This window comes from Cryptomeria japonica, chromosome 8, assembly GCF_030272615.1.
Source record: "Cryptomeria japonica chromosome 8, Sugi_1.0, whole genome shotgun sequence".
Lineage (NCBI taxonomy): Eukaryota > Viridiplantae > Streptophyta > Pinopsida > Cupressales > Cupressaceae > Cryptomeria > Cryptomeria japonica.
The window spans coordinates 296,504,370-296,525,893 of record NC_081412.1 but is presented as its reverse complement, the minus strand read 5'-3'; the positions used below and the strand labels follow the sequence as shown (position 1 = coordinate 296,525,893).

The window sequence follows — 21,524 nt, the reverse complement described above, 5'->3', positions numbered from 1 at the left end:
CTCTTGAAAAACTTAGAAATAGGAGACACACCTGATGCTGCATTCACATTGTTGTTGATGATGTTTTCATTGAATTTAATGGACTCTCTGTTCGGTTTAAACTTCCCAAATGGTTGTTGACTACTATCACCCTTATCACTCAGAGTCATAGGATGTGATTGTTCCATTTGACTCACAGTCAATTGATAATTGTGAAGAGTTGCGCACAACTGTTGGAAAGAAGTAAACTCAGAAAACAAGAGTTTTTCTCTAATGTCTTTTTGTAAATTAGAAATAAAGATTCTTTGAATATCATTGTCAGGCACTGGAAAAGAAATTTGAGCATACAAATGCTTATATCTACCAATGAAATCAGTCACTTTTTCTTTAACACCTTGTTTACAATGCATTAAATCAATCAAAGTAACTTTAGGACTTATATTGTTTTGAAATTGTTGAATGAAAGCATTTGCAAGTTGTTCAAAAGAAGTAATAGAATAGGAAGGCAATGAGCAATACCATTGTAGGGCTTTGTCTCTTAATGTTCTAGTAAACAATTTTGCAAGCAACCTTTGGTCATAAGCAAAATCAGTACATATTGTTTGAAAGGTCTTAACATGTGTTAGAGGATCACCCTTACCATTATAAAGCTCCAAATGCGGAATTTCAACATGTTTAGGGGGAATAGCTCGAACAATGTCAAGAGAAAGTGGACTCGCAACGTCAAATGTGGGCACACTAAACTTAGATTGATTCATAGAGGCAATTTGTTGCTGTAAAGAAGAGACAGTTTGTGCAAGATTGTTAATGGTCGCTTCAGTCGAAGAATTCATATTAGACGTGTTAGATTGTGATGGAGGTGTTATGTTATTGAAAGAAGGTAGAGAGTAAGGTGGTGGGACACTATGATAGTTAGTCATAGGAGATGATTGGACAGGAGGAACACTACAAGGAGGAATGGAAAACGAATTGCCCCCTTGTGTCATGTTCATTTGTGAAGATGTAATAGGAACACTCATTGAAGGAATGAATGAAGAAGTTGGATTGAATGAAGGAAGAGGGTTAATTGAAGAAGAGGGATTGCCCCCATGATTAGTGATCAGAGGAGGAATGTCTTGTGTTGAAGTAGTCATTATGTTTGATGTAAAAGTAGGTATATTAGCAATAGGAGTCGTCAAAGGAATAGAATGATTGTCTTGAGTAGGAGGTTGTGTATAACCTAAGGTTTCAGCACAACTTTTCATAGGCATCACATTTGAATCCACAATGTGTGCAATACCACGCAAAATATCAATTCCATTCTTATCACTTTGAAGCATACGTTTTAGACCCTCAATTAAAGGAAGAGCTTGACTATCAGGGTATTCTTGAGACATCCATTATCGAAAATCGTCAAATTGGTTATCCAATTTTGAAAGTTGTTCTACAGAAACCTCATGGAGAGCTTCTTCATCATTAAGAGGATTAGAGGAATTACCCATGTCCTCATTAAAAAGGCCATTCAAATTAGGTTCCATCTCCTCAGTAATTAAACCTTGGAAAGACTTAATTCTCAGGCTTCGTCTAACGGGAATAGTGTAAGTAGGGCTTATTGTTGTAAAACTCATGCACTAGAGAGAGAGAAGATTTTGAATTTTTAGAGGTAGCAAATTTCAGTAAAACCAGCCAATCTTCTAGATTTAAGCTGTTAAATACAATCAGGACAATCTCCCGAAATTTCGGAAAAAATGTCCGGGACCGTGGCGCTTGGGGTGCACACAGTCCTCGCAACTTTTTTCGAAATTTGCAGGGATGAAAGTTATGATGATTTTACAGCTAACCTGAAAAAATTGAGTGATTTTACGATCTATAGATAGGCCAAATTAAAGTTGCAATCTCAAAATTGAACCCTACCAAGATTGTCGAAAAATGCAAAATTTGAATTTTGAAAAAGAGAGGGAAACTGAAATTTTGAATTTTATGATTTTAGAGGGAATACCAAAAGCAATGCAAGTTTTGGATTTTAAAAATTGACTTAATTTCACGCAAAATTCAATTCGGAAAGCGGAAATCAAAGTTGTTGTAATTAATCACTTAATTTCAAAAGTCACAAATTGCAAAAATTTGAATAAATCACTGAAATTTCGAATGAATGATAACACACTTTTCAGATTTAGGACAGTAAGAAACACAATTTTGACACAAATTTCAATTTCAACAATTTTTGAATGATTAGAAGCCTCAATCCAAGCAAGCACTAGACCAACTTTGACTGTAATTTTGAAGGTGTTAAAATTGATAAAATCAGCCAAAATTCTGGATTTTAGCAGGAAAATACAGTAAGATCTAGCTCCCGAAATTTCGGAAAAAATGTCGGGCACAATGGCGCTCGGAGTGCACACGGTCCTCGCAACTTTTTTCCAAATTTTCAGGGATGAAAGATATTGTGATTTTATTGCGGAATCCAAAGTTACAGCTGATTTGGAAATGTTTTGATCAGTGAATTTGTTGGACAAAGGTTGAATCAAGAGGGTTTCAAAAATTAGGGTTTTGACATTTAACCACTTAATTTTCAAAATTAAAGCACAAATATGAATTGATAATTTGTAATAGAAGGGCAGATCTGAAACAAACATTAACAATTAAACATTTCACAAGTTTAATTACTTAAAAAGAAAATTTAGGGTTTTTATGCAATTAACCTCTAAAATTTTGCAAAAGATCAAACATGGAAATGTAATCAAGGAATCCAATTTTCAGATCTAACTACGAATAATCAGAAAGGATGTTCACGTCGGGTTCACCAAAATGTAAAGCGGAAAATCGCGATTGAACCCTAGTTGCTCTCCCCTCTTCCAACTCCGAGGAGAGAGAAGGGAGAGTCACTCTAGGGTTGATGGTTTTCACTTAGGGGAGAGACTTTACATTCAAAAGAGGGGTTGAAACCCACAAGATCCAATCCCACACAATGCAAGATTGGATGCTAAATGTGTTTCAAGAGTTAAGAAAGCAAGGCTACCCTCTTTTGTAAAGAATGTTGATAGAAAGATTAAGCTAGGAATGCATAGAAAGTGATAAAGATTCGCTTATAAACTGAGATAGGGATATGATATGAAGCTGCGGACCTAGAATTAGTAGTAAAATGTCGATACGGCGCTGTCCTGCAAATTTGAGCAAAAGTTGACGGGACGATGGCGCCCGGCGTGCACACGGTCCTCCGAAAAATCCGCGAAACGAAGGGGGATCTGTTCGTCTCTGCACAAGGATTCCAGATCTTCAATTTCAGCCGCGTACCTGCAACCTACACACAGAAAAACGAAGACGATTGGGGGGTTAGGGATTAGGGGTTTGCCCTTAGGTCAAACCCCAGTTTTGGAATTAACCAAGAAATGAGAAATGTTGTAAATGTAATGTAAAACAAGTACTAATACTTTGTTGTAAGGATGTTTGTATCCTTATGTGCGAAGGTATAGATGTTGTTGTTTGTTGTATTGTTGTATGTTGTATGTAGCATGTAGTATGTGATCTCCTCTTCAATGGTTGAATCCTTGTCTTGAATGCAACACTTAGCCTTGAATGGAGACTTAGAATGATCAATTGCTTGAAAGAATGCTTGAATGCTTGAATGCTTGAGTATAGTTTCCACGCCTTTTCCATCATATCAAATGAAAGAGGAAAATGTAGTTTATATACTTGTCAATTAGGGTTGATAGACTGATTTTCCCGACCTTAGGCCGACCAGGAAAGATAATTTTCCAATTTGCAAACATAAAGACCCAAAGTCCAAAAGAGACCGGGCCCAAAATAGGACCCAGGGACTAGGGCGTTGGGCGCCATGGTCCTGGGGGACCAGGGCGCTGGGCGCCATGGCCCTGGGGGACCAGGGCGCTGGGCGCCATGGTCCTGAAGGACCAGGGCACTGGGCGCTCTGGTCCCACCTCCCGGGACAGCAGGGTGCAAAGGAGGTTCAGGCCAGGGTGCAAGAAAATGCAGTTTTTGGTGTCATAATCAAGTTTCGGGGTCTCCATTCAGGTTGCGTGTTGCATCGCCATCGTGAAGACCCAAATGCGGTCGAAATTGCAAGTGTCACAATTTTAGGACGCTACAACAGGCAATTGATTGGATCCTTGATGTATCTAGTCAACACTAGACCAAACATTTGTCATGCAGTGAGTGCACTTAGCCAATTCATAAACCAGCCAAAGCATGTTCACTTGGTGGCAGCCAAGCACATCCTGAGATACTTGCGTGGAACAGTTGGCTATGGGTTGGAGTATCCAATCAACACAGTAATCAATTTGGAAGGCTACTCTAATTTTGATTGGGCTGGAAGTGTTATTGACAGGAAAAGCACTTTAGGAATTTGTTTCAGCTTGGGTTCTGCTATGATCCCTTGGGCCAGTAGGAAACAGTCCTCAGTTGCATTAAGTACTGCAGAAGTTGAATACATTGCTTCAAGTGTGGCAACTAGAGAAGTAGTTTGGCTTTGCAAGCTTCTTGTTGGGTTGTTTGGACAACCTTGGGAATCCATTGTTATTTATTGTGATAATCAGAGTTGTATTAAAATGTCTAATAATCATATGTTTCATGACAGGTCAAAACATGTGGAAACTCATTATCACTATGTTCGTGGAAACTCATTATCACTATGTTCGTGATATGGCACAAGAGGTGTCATCCAACTGAAATATATCAGCACTGATGAACAAGTTTCAAATGTTCTCACCAAGCCTCTAGCTCGAGTGAAATTTGAGTACTTTAGAGAGAAGCTTGGAATTGTGGAGAACACAACATTGATTGAGAGGGAGTCTCAATCTTAATGATGCAATTTAGTTTGCATCCTCCACCCTCTGCAGGCAATGCAAGGTGGAGTCACCCTTTGCGGGCAATGCAAGGTGACATTGTATCCTTCTTTGGGAGAAGACTAAGGTGTAAGACCTCTTCCACCCTCTGCGGGCAATGCAAGGTGGTTCCATCCTCTACGGGCAATGCAAGATGGACATCATGAAATGAATTCATGATATTTATGTGTTTTATGTGTTTTATTGCAGGTATACTCTATAGAGTTTATACATTCATCCTTGTGGGCAATGCAAGATGAAAGTCATGAATGGATCATGACAAGTGGCAGATATCCTCCCTAGCTAAGAGGGAGTGTTGAAAAGAATAGCTAGCTCGGATACCTGATTATTGCATTCTAAATATAAATGTATTATCTCTCGTAATTCGAATTATTTTGGGTTGGACCCAAACATGTAACGTGGAGGCAAATAAATATAACCTTGGGTTGGACCCAAATATGTAACGTAGAAGCAATTAAATGTAACTTTGGGTTGGACCCAAACATGTAACGTGAAGGCAATAAATGTAAATAAATCAATTAACTAAATGCAAGCCGACTTGAGGGTTTGACGCCAAAGGTTGGATATAAATCTAACAGCAAATGAAGTCATTACAAATAATTATATTATGCAAATATTATCTGCTCTCCAAACAATGATGTCTCCTCCACCTATGCGAACTTGTCCAAGCCTGTTGTGTGAATTCATCAAGGTTGATTATGTGGCGAAGTTGTCAAGATCTCCATGCGAACTTGATAAGGACTTCTCTTGTGCAAATCTGATCTTAGACATATGTTGTTGATCCTCCTAGTCATCTGTTGTTGATAAGGGCTGCAATCTTCATTGATATATTGGACATCAATCTGAGATAAGTTTATTGCCTTGTAATTGCCTACATTTGAGATAATACATATTGTATTTTGAGGTTGGGTTTTTCACCTCCAAGAGGGAGGTTTTCCCAAGGTATTGGTGTCTCTTGTCTTGTGTTTCAATTGATGTTACTGTTCATTCACAATCTATTATAATCTGATTGCTTAAAATTAACAAACACCACCCCTCCGGAAGAGACTTAGAGATGCAGGGATGCATCAATCCGATGAGCTTATCAAAAATATCTTCTGATTCGAGTTGATGGGATGAGGTTGTTGCTTAGGGGGTGTAGTCAGTTGTTTGGTTTGGCAGTATCAGCCCTTTGTCATTGATGTCAAAGGGGTAGAGGTGTTCATGTGAAAAATAGAAAATCTTAGGGGGAGAGATACTATATGGGGAGAGAGATTTCATATTAGTTTTGGGAGATTGTTTGGCATTTCTTATCACTTGGATGTTTTTCACATTCAGTGTTGTCATCAATGCCAAAGGGGGAGATTGTTGGCATTATGCAGAAATTGATTATGTGTTGTCATTGATGTCAACACTGGTCTGGTTGGTTACTGACTTGCTCTGGTTGACTGCTGACATGTTCCAGTTTGACATGGTTTTGGCTGAGGTTATCAGAGATTCTAATCTGGTATGATCAAATTGCTAGATTCGGTTTTGGATGGTTATTCAAGATGATTATATGTTTGTCATATTCAGTTGGTTCATGATTTGGTGCTCCGGAAGCTATCGCTTATGTTTTGGTTTGTCGGTTGATATTCTTGGTACCGGTTGGTGATATTTGATGAAATGGCTAAGTGGTTTTGGTCCGGCTTCTAGAAATGCTTCATAACGTGCTGAAGGTGTTCTTGATCGTGTTCTAATTGTTTGGTGGCTTCGCATATTGGCCGGTGTGATGATTTGGTGATCCTATTTGGATCTGGTTGGTTATTTTGTGTTATTGGCACTGAGGGTTTCTATCGATTGGTGAAACGTGTTGCATTTGGTCTTGGCAGAATTTCTGATGGATATAATTGTTTGGGAATTTGAATTGGGTCAATGCTATATAATTGAAATCATAATATTGGTTCGATGGTATCATGTGATGTAATTAAGGGTTATGGGTTTAGGGTTTAGACAACTTTGTTTATCAAGGTTGATGATCTGTATATATAGGTAATATATTCATGTAATTTGTATGGTATGGTTATGTCTGCATTATCAGAAAGTGGTTTATGTGCGAACAAGGTTATATCATTCAACGAAGGTTTGAAGAGAGTTCGGTATTGCAGGGCAGACATATGTGCTTAACCGGAACTATATCAAGCATTAGGAGATGTTATTTCCACAGTTCATTTCCTCCGGATTGTAGTCCAATGTTTATGTAAGTCAGTGAGACTTCCCTTTTGTGTTGAGTGTGTGCTCTAGGTGGTTGGCTTGATTGCAAGTGCAATCCCCATTGTAATATTTCACATACTGTTGCTGAAGTATTATCTGACTATGGGTAGGGTTTCCCACCGTGGTTTTTCGCTTAACCGGGTTTTCCACGTCAAAAATATTGGTGTTGTGTGTTATGTATTTTCATGCTTTATCTTTCACTGTGTTGTTTTCATTGTGCTCTGGTAGAAGGTTTATAATTTGCAATAATTGTTTAGCTTGTGGAAAACTGATTCACCACCTCCCCTCTCCCCCCCCCCCCCAACCCTCTTAGTTTTCCTCCGGTTCATTCTAACAATTGGAATCAGAAGTTAACATTATTCACATTTATGAGTTAGGTAATTAAATAAAATATTTATTTAATTAATAAGATGAGGATAAATAAATAAATATTAAACTTATTTATTTAATTTTTAGAAGGATTAGTAGGAAAGAGGGTTTAATTAATTAAACCTAAGAGGCAAATCAAGTCAAACTGATGTCAAGAGGCAAGGATTTAGTCAAATTTGGTCAAATTGAGTCAAATTGGGCGAAAATGGGAAGAATTGGGAAAATTAGGGCAAAACGAAGAAATCGAGTCAAAGCGGGTCAAAGGACGCAAAAAGGGAATGAAATGGCATCATGGGACAAGAAAAGAGGACAAAATGATGTCACCAAACTAGAATTGGGAGAAAATGAAGCCATTGAGACAGGTTTTGAGAGAAAATGATGTTGTAGGATCAAAATGGGAACAAATTGACATCATCGAGACAAATTTTTGGGACGAATTAATGTCATGAAATCGAAATGGAGATGAAAGGACATCAATGGGATGGATTTTGGACCAAATTGATATCACATAATCGAAATGGGGAGAAAATGATATCAACTGGACAAAAAATGGGAAAGGAGAAGCGAGACAAGATTAATAAATAGTGAAGACTATACGAGTGATAGGTTAAAAATAGGAGATGCAAGTGTTGACTAATTTTTAGTGTCTACAGACGTTATTGTGTCCAATGTATTTACCTTTTATTAAAAGGTAAAAAATGGTTTGAAGGGACTTGAAATCCCATAACATCCAGTAAAACTTCAACTAAACATTAATTAAACCACAACAAATAGTAACCTATAAAAATGGCTAAACAGAACATGTTATAGAGTAACAAAGCAAAGCTTAAAGTTCCAAAATAACAAGGAAATTAAAGTCTCTTTAAAGTTTTTGCACTATTATTTATTTAGCATTCACTCACCTCAACAACCTTGCTAATATTATAATTGACAGTTTTAATTTCCTTTTTTAGCACTGAAATTCTACTCTTACAGTTTTCCTTAACCTTTCAAAGTTCATCCTCAAGACCTACAATCTTCTATGTCTACTTCACCTAATCAAAAACTAGACAAATTGCATTCCACATTTGGACAATTTGATCATCTTCTTCCAATAGTACCTATGTTTCCCCTTTCAACTTCTTATCCATAATAGCCAATTTAACATTCAATGTGTTTATCTCAATAGAGAACTATTTTGTAAGCCTATGGTGTGCAAAAGGCTTTATAGAGCATTCCCAACCTAATTATTTCTTTTGTAGGATGTGGTCTAAAATATTGGTGAACTATTTTGTAAGGCTATGTTGTGCAAGAGGCTTTATGGAGCATTCTCAACCTAATTATTTCTTTTATAAGATGTCCCAACCTTTTTTTTTTTCTTAAAAATACTGGTTCTCCAAATTCTTGGTTGGCAGCACAAGTTTTCCTTCATCAAGAATGTCATTTCATATCCTTTTATGTACCCTTTACGCAATTGTTAATTTTTTGCATTTTCGTTCATATCCTTTAGTGCAACTTTATTACCTAATGACACAAGCTCACTAAAATGTGGGCAAAATGTGATTCAAAAATTAGATGCTCTTCAATCATTATATCATGTTTGACGCTCATTTTGCTGACCGTCCTCTTAGCATGTCTTAGAATACGCTAAGTCAATAAATTCAACCCTTTTTCCCTCACCAATTTGCAAAAGAAATATATTACTCTATTATGTTTTATTGTTCTCAAGGTTTCTAACTTTATTTTTGACATTTTCCGTTGGACAATGGCGTGAACCAGGCTTGGAATTTGACAAGCTATATGGCCGTTTTTGCACTTTTAGACCGTATATTACAACTAATAAAATTAGTGGACCGTAAGTATCGACATGCTATTTTTTCCACAAACCGTATATATGACACTTAAAATTATTAATAAGCCGTAAAATATTATAATAGGTAATATATATTGATATATATTATTTTACAATGTTTATTATAAATATATGAATTTATTTATAATATTTTAAAATGGTATGATTAAGATATAATTATTTCTAATTTTATATTATTTTTATATGAATTTTTAGTATGTTTTTCTTATATAAATTTAGAAACTTTGTCAATTTAGTTTTTAATATTTTTTAAAGATTGTCTTAAATATCAATATAGAAACTTCTAACAATTGAAATGATAAGATATAATCATTTCTAATTTTTTTAAATATTGTAATAAAAAAATCTAAATGGTTTCTATTTTTATAATAAACAAGATTTTTGGGTTGAATTTAGAAACTTACAAGTAAATTTAAATTTTTTTAAGTGCATTACTAATTTATCATTGTTTTTCAAAGTTTTACTTTTTTTTATGGAATTATTTCTTTTCACCTCAATTGAATTTTACTGGAACTTCAATTCTATGAAGCTTAAAGAATTTATATTAAACTATTCACAAATTAAAAAAAAATTGACACTTAAATATTTTTTTTAAAACGTAAAATGAAAGGCATTAAAATTACTAAACCGTCATAAAAAATTATATGACAGGTAGGGGTGATAGGGGTGGCCGTCAAATTCCAGGCCTGGCATGAACCCTGAGATCTATGTGAATGCACTATTATCCCAAATAATTCAAAAATTAAAGTACTTGTTTACCTATGTCTTGATTGTTGAAGCCTATAATAATGCCCTCTACCATGTAACATCCCAATGCTTGTGAATCTAGACCTCTCTTCTTTTCAACCTTTTTGGAATCCATATTTGAAAGATTGATTGATGCATGCAAGTTTTCTTCCTCTCTCTAATTTTTTATACCATGGCTTCTTAAATTGAAGTTCCTCACTTTAGCTGGAATTTTTCCTATGTTATTGAGCTTCCTTGCTGGTATAGCTTTTTTTTTTTTTTTGGCAAGTTCTTTTTATTATCAGTTCACCGTTAATCTTTAATTAAATCACTATGTCCAGCTCAGTCCATTTAGATATTTAATTTTGCTATAAACCTCCTCTTGCTTTATAATGTCGTTATTTATTTACGAGTTTTTATAGCAATATCGTGCCCTCTTTCCTTCTTAAGAGGTAAGAACGCTTCTCTCTAGTGTATCCATATTGCTTCGCTTACCTCACTCCATTAGTAAAGTTCCTGGTGATTCACATTACTAAACCATCTTCCATACACACTAGGATGTTAGAATCTTTACAGACTTTGATATAATAAAATATATTGATTTTGTTGTGTTCTTTGATTTTCAATACACCTTTGTTTTTGTTGTGTTCATATTGATTTATTGGCTTTAAGAGCACACGCATCACTCTCCAATCTCCCCTTGGGGTTGGAAGACCAAATTAGGGCTTACCCATTTTAATAAGCTCCCAACAATCAATTCATTTTCGTCTTTCCTGCTATTTGTATTCTTGGAGGCTCTTTTACATGGAGGATTCATATTCTTCATCACCAGTTATATCTCTCATTTATTTTATTTTAGCTTTCTTCATCTTTATAGATCTATAGCATATTTTGTTATATTTATAAATCTAAATCATATTTTCAGGGGCTATATTATGTACAATAGGACTTTGTATTGCAAGTTTTAACATATTGTATATGTAATGTACATTTCTAGGCATGGAGGAAAATAGCGCATTTGGATGGGCGAGTGAGCGCACTGCCATCCATGAAGCATGCTGTTGTCTAAACTACGACACTCCACATATTCACTTTCCAAGGTCCTCATGACTCCAGAGTTTCAATTCTGCAATTGCTTTTAATATTTTGTTTCTATAATTCCAAACTTCCCATATTCAACTCAGTATTTTCGTCTAAGCAATGAACATAGGTTTAATTGGGCAAAAACACAGTTAAGAAAAGTTTAAAGATGTTTCTTGTCATTTGATATAAATAGCAAGATTTCCCTAATTTACTTACCTAGTTAGTGATAGATAAAAGATACAAATAGTTAAAAATTGAATCAGAGCTTCAACCTTCACCTATCACAGAAATTGAATCAGATCTTCTTCCATCATGAAATATGTCTGTAATCTCTACAACCAAGCCATAACCTCTATCTTACTTGTGCCATCAAATGTGGGTGCAATTAATTTGTTTACTTTGTGCAACTAGTTAGATATCAACCTGTACCTATCACACAAACTGAATCACATCTTCCGTTATGGGGCTGAGTGTAGTTTCTACAACCAAGCCCAGTAGAGATATTATTTGTGCCACCAAATGTGGGTTCGATTAATTTGCTCACTTTGTGCTTCAATTTATTTCTAAATGTCACCTTGATTATTTCCTTGACTTCTTCTCCGCACACCTTTTCCCACTAACTCCAAATTCATGTCAAATGTTATAGCTGCCTTGAAATCATCAGTCTTTCCTTCATATTCTCCAAATAATTTGTCGAGCTCTTTCAAAGAAATTTGTAGCTCCCCTCTTTCTTCCCTCTATGAGAAAAAGGGTTTTGAAGGTTTTGCAATAAAATTTATTGGGCGATGGTTTAAATATGAGCTTTGCCCACTTTATGACATTTTGGTATTTCCTTGACTTTGTAACAGAATGGCAGTGGGCATGTTTTCCTGGATCTACAACAACCGTGTCAACAATTCAATCATTCTTTCTTGCCCCAAATGGATTCCTATCATGGTGTCTTGAAATAAGTTTGTTCTTTCCTCCTCTAACATGGATCTTTTGTTTTTTTACCATAACCCACAAGCCGCCAGGATGTTAGCTCTTATACCACTGTAATATCCTTCAAAAAATTTGTATCGTACTACGCCATGTGCTAAATACTATATACTATATTTTATTGAAAACATAAAACTGGATTCATAAATAAATAACAGCATGCTAACATACCAAACCTGCAACACATGTGATGAACTACAACCAACTATCCAAAACTGATTGACTGCGTACTGTATACAGCCATGGGCCCATGACAAACCACCAAACATGGCAAAAAGTCACCACAAATAAAGAGATCTTCAGCATAATTGCAGCCCCTGGATGAGACTACCAAAGGGAGCCAATGGGATTTTGTCCTCTGGTTTCAAGATTCAAGAGATTTCATCTTCAAATTGGCTACAAAACACTTACGCAATAATACAACAGCAAAAAGAGTGCTTCTAAGTTCTAACAGCCAATGCATCATTTTATGGCACAAGGGAGGGCCCAAATCACTTCACACCCATAATTTGACTACACTCCTGGAATAGCAAATGTTATTCACGTCAAAATGCCACCATAACTCAATGCTCCCACTCTCATAGCATAATTGCCCTGTTTGAAAAGTCAATTTTTGTAACTCCCATAATGCACCGTCTTAAAATGACGAAATTAAACAGAAAATGCCATTAAATATCTAATTTTCCCAAACTGTAACCCCACTTTTAAAAAGACCTTTTTCCTCTAGCCCACCAAGGAAATTAAAGGAATGGGCTTATACGATGCTGATGAATTACTTAAAAGGAGACATTACAACATCACTTTTGAGTCGGCACAAACGCAACACACGAGCTCCTGGTTCTGTCAATGATGCACATCGCTACAATTTAATTGTACGTGTGGACTAATGACCTAGTGCCACATAAATTTCTTAGCACGTTTTTGTTAAAAACAAGCTGTGCGCATTGATGAGGTACTCTTTGCAGATCTTTGGTAAGAAGATTTGAAGAAATGACTTTCACAAGAAAAAAAAGTCGATACATAGCATAAGATAGACTATCTTAATGATAGGCAATGACATACAGCAAATCAACCTCATTTTATACGAGAAGCGCGACGCTGAACCAATGTTGCACACTAGTCTTTTATCAAACATACATATAGAGTGGTTTGCCATGGACTTTGTCGGGTAAAAGACAAGGTTGTAAACACAAGATTCATGCAGAAAAATCTTTAAAATAGAGAGAAGCCATTACAGACAACTAAGAACAATTCTCAAAATTTTCAGCAGGGTGCTAACAAAACCCATTGGCGAGTACATCTTCTTGTAGACTTATAAGTGATAATAAAATTTTTGGCAGATTTTAGAATGATGGTGTAGCTCTACTAACCAAAGAAAAACTAGCTTGACTGAGATGGTAATCCTCTGTGTATAATCATTATTAAGTTGCATGTATATTTTCCTAACCATGAATGCAACAAAAAAATGCTAAATCCATTGACATAATTACTATTGAAAACTGTTTGAAATGCATGTATAGTTTTTTTTAATGCAGTACACTGAAGTTTACAACTTACACTATTGCAATATAAAGAATCTGCGGACTAAGAGTTCTATCGAATCAACCAATCTTTTACATTTAAGGTTAAGGTACAGATATGCAATGGTGTCATGAACAAGTTCCAAATAAGCAATGGTGCTTTGACTATATTGTTTCCCACGCAAGATAAAGGCAATCCATGCATAAACAGACTGGACATGCAAATTGAATTTTGAAGTTCAAGAGCAAAGTCGTTTAAGACTTTCAGGATAGACAAACAAGAGCTGACAAGTTAGAATTAAGCAAAGGTACAAAAAGAATCAGCGTTCAACTGTCAGAAATTTATCAGTTTCCTTCAAGGTTCACCCAGTGAAAAGGCAAGGGAATTGTGAACCAATTAATTGACAACGCACATGGTAAATCAGAATTTTAAATTTTATGAACTGCCTTTGATATCAAATCACTCAAACTAAATAGGTAAGTGGGCATTTAATTATTTCCCGTTAGGAAAAGGTGGAATTAACTTTGAAAAAAAAAATCTTCTAAATTCTAGCATTTGGCCATTTCCCATAAATAGTTTTAGGTGAGTAGGAAAAATGTGAACCACTTCGAAAAAAATCTTCTAAATTCTAGCATTTCGCCATTTCCCATATATTGTTTTATGTGAGTAGGAAAAATGTGAAACAATTAATAAAAATGCACTATCCAGACCATATATTTAACTTCTAATCAACTCCTTTCACTATTAAATTATTCAAGCTGATTGTAGAAGTGGGCATTGGGTTTCCATGGGCAATGAGTGTCATGATATGTGATTTTCAATGGTATGTGCATGTGTATGTGTACGTGCACTTGCATCCACATGTGTGCGTATAAATTAAAATTAATTTTGAAACTCAAAATTTTCCAATTGACTAATTTCCTCTGGGTTTCCCCATCACAACAAGAATCTGATTGCCAATCTGTTTCCTAAGTTGGTCCAAATGACATGGCTCTAAAAGATTTGGTTGTGATTTCTGAATTGAAATTACCATTATCGATTATGTTTTGGATAAATAGAACCCCAAGAAATGAGTTCTGTAAATAAAACATTCAGATATTCATGGCAGAAAGAAAGTTTTCTCATCTATTGACTAAAGCAATTAGTACTTAAATAAATAAAAAGTTGAGGTCGACCATATTTACCATACACCGACCCCAATTTATTCCAAAGAGAATAGCTGTTAAAGATATTTTATGTAACCACAGAACGATGCATGGTCATGGTAATGTTAAAGAGTACTAGTTTGTGAAACTCCAGGCCTGATAGGGCCTTGGTCATAGGAGTAACCCCATTCAAAAGATATGGATGGTCAATTTTGAGGGATCCTTTCAGTATAATCCAGGCACAGCTAAGGATGAGGATGGGGGCTCATTTTCAGTTTTTAAGGTAATCTAATCAAGGCCTACTCCAACAAGTTTGAAACTAACAATGTTGCAATGTGTTTGGACCTGGTTGAAGGTTTGAAAGCTATTCTGCATTTGAAAATATGAGAGATCGGAATTGAAGGTGACCCCCCCTGCTAGTTATAAGAGCGGTGGCTAAGGGTTCAACCCTAAATTGGAATTTGAACAGTATCCTTTCGGAGGCTATCACATTCCAACATTGTTATTGGAATTACAAGCAGCCAACTTTCTTGCCAATGCAGGGGTGAGTTAGACTTTTCCAGAAGCCCCATTTTCATTTTCCTTAGAAATATAGCTAGAAGATTTTACTTTGTGTAAAGGGAATCTATTTTAAAATTTAAATTTATTAAGAGGAGAATAGGTGGACGTAGTTGGCATCAACGGTAGGTGAAGTGCAATGTTTAAATAAATGACTCCTTGAAGATGGAACCAGTAGTTGGTAGGAAAGTTTAATGGAGAGGGAATCTGGCTGCAGATAACTCCCATACAAACCATTAAGCTCCCTCATTGTTTAATATTTTCTTGTCTTCCTCCTCCATTCATTCTTCTGTATCTCAACCTTTCATTCAGTTCGACTTTCTCTAGTTGCCTAATCATGTTTGTTCTTATACTCCTCACACTATGGCAACAATTTTACAAGGAAAATCCTTGGTGAGGTGATGTGCCCTTGGGGTGATATTACACAGACAACAAGAGTTGCAAGAAAGAACTTTAAAAAGAGCTTTTAAGTGTGCATTTTTTATGTGTTGGAAAAAGAATTCATAAAATCCTATGTTTAAGGTACAGGAAGGTGTCAGTCAGAACTCAAGTCAATCGTCTTGAAACTCTGTATCTGCTCATCTGAAGGCCTTGGAGGAGATGGTGAGAAGTTTGAAAATATTTGTAAGCTCAGTTGTAGAGAAGTGGAGACAGTTCAAAACAGCAATTATGGGGAGAAGTTAGTGCTTTTGACATCAACAATTAAATATTTCTATTGGTGGAACACATTAGGTGAGGGTGATTGTATGTTCCTTGATTACACCATTCACCAAGGTTCAAATCTTCTAGAGGTGCAATGAATAAGGAGTAAGGCTGGCATCGTAGACCAGACAACTTTGGTGGAATGGATACTCCTAAGTCTTTGGCTCTCAGGCAAAGAAATTTCAGCCTAATTTTGGTGGAATGAATACCCGAGTCCTCAGCTCTCAGTCATAGAGGTTTGAAACTAAGACTTGTGCTTCTGTATCAAATAATTTAAACGATTCTGTAGATTTGATATAAAATCCCCCAACCCAAAAAAATATTAAATATAACCTTTAAGTTTTCCCACATTTATTCCACAAAGATGTTCTGTGTGGAAACAGAACTTTTCATATTTATATTGTTGAGCCTGCACTCACTAAACGAAATTTAGCCGGTGCAGTATATTTCATTACTTTAAAAAGCTTTGAGAATAGCAGAGCTCATTTTATTATAAATTCCCAACTGATCAACAACTAAGTTAACTGGAGACATGGAATATCAGCACGGCAAAACGAACATACACGTCATTTTCAAATACGATTCAGGAGCATATGAATAAGGTTGCAGGTATATAAGATATAAATATAGTCACCAGGAGATATGGATAAAGGTCAGGGCACATGAGCACGAATCGTATTTATCACATTTTGTCTATAACCAAGATAAATACAAAATTGTATGAATGCACATTTCTCACTTAGAACTCTGAAGAAATCAAACCAAGTTGAATTGCTTCCAACATTGGAAAAGAAATGACTAAGGGTTCTATAAGTAATAGTAGAACTGTAGAAGAATATATACAAAGCATAGATCAGGCGTCATGGCCTGACCCGCAAATGTAGCACTAAAGCATAATTTTACAAAGCACAGCGGCTCATTCCCCAACTACATCAAGTAGACTGCACGAAATAAAATTCACACCACCTTCTTACTTAATGACAGAAGCTTTCCAAGAGAGCATTTAACAGGGAGTAGGGACAAGATCAAGAAAGGAAAGTGCGGATAGCGTACAGGCAAAAGCTTCAAATTATGGCATACCAGGACTGAGGTCTGGGATTCTGATTCAGCATACAGCTAATACCCATATCACTAGCAAGAGTTGCATCTGATTCACCATACAGTGACATGAACACATCATGCGATGATATCAGTTTGGAGTTTCCCCTCATCGGGCTTCCCTCCAACAATAGCCTTGAGCTCCATAAAATAGGAAAGGTCACCTTCTTCTCTTTTCCCATCTATGACATCCTTATAAGCAGCCATAAGCTTGTCCCACTTCTCCCTACACTGTTTCCCGTCCCTTTTAATACCCTGCGTCCCCAACGCCTCCGCAAGCTCATCCCACAGAGCGGCCCTCCTCGCGGAATTGGCAAACCTAGCATCCATCTCACCTCTCAATTTGATGAGCAGCAGAACCTCTCCCCGCTTCCAATTTTTAGAACGCTTCTTGGGCCGTGGCCCGTCAGAAGCGGAAACAATAGAAAGAGAATTCCCCATGGCAGGAGGAGGAGGAGGAGGAGGAGCAACAGGAGGACCAGCAGCAGTAGCGCTCCCCAAACCCTTATCAGGCAGAAGCTTCTGTGCAAGCACCATCATGGCATTGTTGAAAACATTCCTGTGCGCTAGTTCCTCCTCTCTCCACTTATCATCCCTCTCCAGCCTCATCTGCTCTCTAATCTGGTCCTTCCTCTCAAGGCTCTCCAACAGCTCCCTGAAAAACCTCTGCTGCCGTGAAATAACCGTCTCCACTAGGGTTTTCACGGCCGTAATATCAGTAATCGAAACAAGCCTTCCGCCACGTTTCCTCTTCCTCAAACACGGCGACTTTGGAAATTCATCATCCTCCTGCTCCTGCTCCTGCTCCTGCTCCTCCTCCTCCGAACCCCTCGTTTCAAACATTTCCCTTTCCGGCGGCCGAGAATTCTGCACAAACTCACTCTCCTTTTTAAAATCCTTTTCCCTGCGCAAAGACTTAGCCGAAAGCAAAGGGTGAAGATCGTCGTAGTAAGGGTTTTCGCTGCTGTCTTTCAAGCCCTCCCTGACATCTTTGAAACTGGCCATCAATTTCTCCCATTTGTCCCTGCACTGCTGTGCATCCCTCGAGAAGTGCTCCTTATGTAAAGCCTCTGCTATTTCGTCCCACAATTCCGTCTTCCTCCCGCTACGAGAAAATCGAGGCTCCAAATCACTCCGTAGTTTAATCAGCTTCAGAGTCTCGACCCTCGTCCAATTTTTGGACCGTTTTTTGTGCTTCTTATCATCCTCCTCCGTTTCAGCAGCAGGCGGGGGCGGAGGATTCTTTTCTGCGCAGACATACGGAACGATTGACGTTCCAGAAGATATAAAATGAGAAGAATTAACCTCATCGTTGTTCTGGTGCGACGGAGAAGAATTTACCATCTCCAGAGCCTCCACCATCATCGCCGTTTTCTGTGTTACATGGAATTCTCTACTCTTCCAATTTTGCCACGGAGCGATCTAGTGGAATTAATCGTGCCCGTCCTACACAGTACACGGGAATTCCGTCAATAGACGTTATCTGTTTATTGCCGGGGATTTTAACGTCAGGTGAAGTCAAAAGGATGTCGTAGGTACTAAGTCTAAATCTTTCATCAGGGGGGATATTGTTTTTCATGTTGTGGACCCCACTTGTCATAAAGATGTTTCATACGGTTGTGCCTTACGGCCTTTAAATATTTATTTATTTTTAATTGGATGGCTTTAAATATTTATTACAAAAATCATTTCCCAAATCCGGAGGCATTTAAATAGTTTTTTTTGCCGGCCACAGCTTGTGTGCTGTTTAATATGTATACATTCCCAAACATTTGGAATTAAATTCTATAATGGAAAATCACACATACCATATAAATGTCTCATATTCACAAATCATTATTTAAAGTTTTTTAGGTTAATTAAATTAGGATAAATATTTTAAATATTTATTTTTAAAAATATAGGCCTGGTCTAATTGGGCTCATCCAATCACATCAGTGAAGTGGACATGTCTGGAAGAAGGGTGAATTTTGATGGGGCATCAAAGAGGAATCTGACACCTTCAGATGCAGGTTTTGTGGCAAGAGACTCTCCATGGGTAATATTATTCCAATAGGAACCAAAAAAATTGAAGGAACAAATAATCTTACAAAAGCACATGCGGCATTTGAAGCAGTCTTATTGGCAAAAAAAACTTGAAGTGCAAATAATACACTTAGAGGGAGATTCGATGGTTATAGTGAATGCTCTAACAAAAGGAAGGGCGCTTGCATGGAATATAGAGAAGTTTCTTAAATCTACATGTAAGTTGTTAAATATGTTCCAAGCCTTCAAAGTTTCACATGTGTATCGTTCAGGGAATGAAGTGGTGAACACCCTCTCCAAGTGGGTGGTGTCATTTAATGAAAACATTACTACAGATTTTTGGGAAAGGTATGATTATTTGGGATGAAGCGAAAATCTTGAAAGTATGCTGCCACCGTGAAGGATGTCATTATTCTGGAGAGCGGTTCAAAGATGGTTGGGATAGCTAAGGCAGGGGGCATTAAAGATGGGAATTCATTCCTAAGATAAATGGCCTTGAATGGAATTTCTATTAAATCATTTATGGCATAGAGTTTTCTAGAAGAGAGCAGAGAGTGAGTAGTTAGGGTGGCTAGCAATATGGAGGCAAACTTCACAATGCTTACAGTGAAGCAACAACAAGCATTTTTGGGTTCGATTTTGAAGAAAAGGTTGAAGGGAGTCTTTAAAGTTCATGATTCCAGGTTTCTGTAAATTTTGGATGTTATTTTGAAGAGAAACTTTTGAAAACAGAACATCGGTATCGTGTGAATGCCAATATTATTGCGATGTTCTTGGCCTAGGGGTTAGAATTAGGAACCAAAGTGGATGTGGAGTGGATAGTGAAGAAGTGTGTTGATGAAGAATGGATGTATGGGTTAACAACAATACCGGCCTCAACAATTCTGAGGAAGGGAATCAAGGGTGATGACGGTGACTGGAGAGATGTGGGTGCCAGAGATGATGGTCTTCGGCCCTTTATAGTATGGAGTGTGAAGGGCTCAGGGATGAATGTTGAACAAAAGCACGGTTGGGGTGGGAGTCACTCCTAGACTACCTGAACGAGTAAGAGATGTTTTCTTGAGTGGAGGTTGAGGCGAAGAAGCGAGGTGGGTTGGAGCCGACCTTTGAACCCAAAGTTTTTTTGTGCAATATCCCTATGCAAATGTAGAAGGTAGAGAAAAAAGGGAAAAACAGTTGTTTATCTAGGTTGAATGCCCGTCTTAGATGTGCCCTCTCTATTTTTTGTTTTAAATTTACTATTTTTAGAATGTCTCGGGTTGCTTAGATAGTGAAAATTTTAGCCATTAATATGAAATTTTGCAATTCTGTAGATGATCACAGTTGGGTTGTTTAAAGCCCATTTATTATAGGGGAATAGAACGTGTCAAGGTGGTGGATTCACTGTAAATGATATAGGTGGGGAAAGGGTTAGTGGTAGATGTTTGGTGAGAAAGCCATATTAAAATATACAAATTGCATGTTTTATACTTATTATATCAGATTAATAAAAAAGACTATTGTCCTCGATCAAAAAAAATTAAATATATGATTTTTAATTATTTTATTTAAAAATAGACAAAAAACATATTTAATAAAATATATGAAAAAATAAAAAATTTAGTCATATATTTAAAGATATATTTTATAAAAAATTTAGTCATATATTTAAAGTTAAATTTTTAAGATTAAATTTGGACTTTTAGTTTTAACTTTAGGGAAAGTGTATTAATAACTAGTATAACTAACTTCATCCACCCTAAGCTCCTAAATGATACATTGTATCTTGACGACTTTTTTTATGTCATCATATGCAACTTAAGTGCTTATAGCTATTATTTTGACTTTCTGGTAGTTATGATGAATATTGTGGGATTCGTTATGCACACAACAATAAAAAAGTGGTCATTTTGGGTTGACATCCAACACATATTCCATATTTCCCCATTAACCATTCGCTTTGACCACCACAAAATTTGCACAAATGATCAAATACTTATGCAACAATGCCCCAATAATCGTGCACTATTGATACTAATAAAGTTGCACAATTGGTCTAATTACTAACTTTTTTCTAGGGGTATACCAATGGGTAGCTATTGGTCCACTAGATGATTTTTTAGTGGGCTTTTAATTAGCGAAATCCAATGAATGGTAATTGGAACATGGATGATAACTGCACTCCTTCCCTTCCCTTAACCTTGATCTTAAATGCTCAAAAAAATAACATTTAGGATTAGGGTTTATATTTATAATAAAGTATATTTCAATTTTAATTCTAATTTAGTAAATCTTATTGTATTGGAGCTTTATTCTAGTTATTTTTCCATTTAGTAGTAGATCCAAGGTGGTTGCATAGCTTGTATATGCTTGCATATACTTTCATGCTATTCACATGGACTTGCATGTTGCTTACATGTGTTTGCATTTGAAAGG

The 21,524-nt window shown here is 36.6% G+C and overlaps 1 protein-coding gene and 1 long non-coding RNA gene across 2 annotated transcripts; one reads left to right on the top strand and one right to left on the bottom strand.

The window, feature by feature from the left end:
- The first annotated feature begins 10,703 nt into the window (after window positions 1-10,703).
- On the top strand, window positions 10,704-11,297 carry LOC131035865 (uncharacterized). Its single transcript, XR_009104007.2, has 2 exons — window positions 10,704-10,830; window positions 10,997-11,297. It is a non-coding gene; the product is annotated as an uncharacterized LOC131035865 (long non-coding RNA).
- A 5,865-nt stretch (window positions 11,298-17,162) lies between these two features.
- On the bottom strand, window positions 17,163-18,449 carry LOC131035869 (trihelix transcription factor GTL1). Its single transcript, XM_057967623.2, has one exon. The coding sequence runs from the start codon at window positions 18,447-18,449 to the stop codon at window positions 17,163-17,165; it is 1,287 nt and encodes a 428-aa protein (XP_057823606.2).
- Between the last annotated feature and the right edge of the window lie 3,075 nt (window positions 18,450-21,524).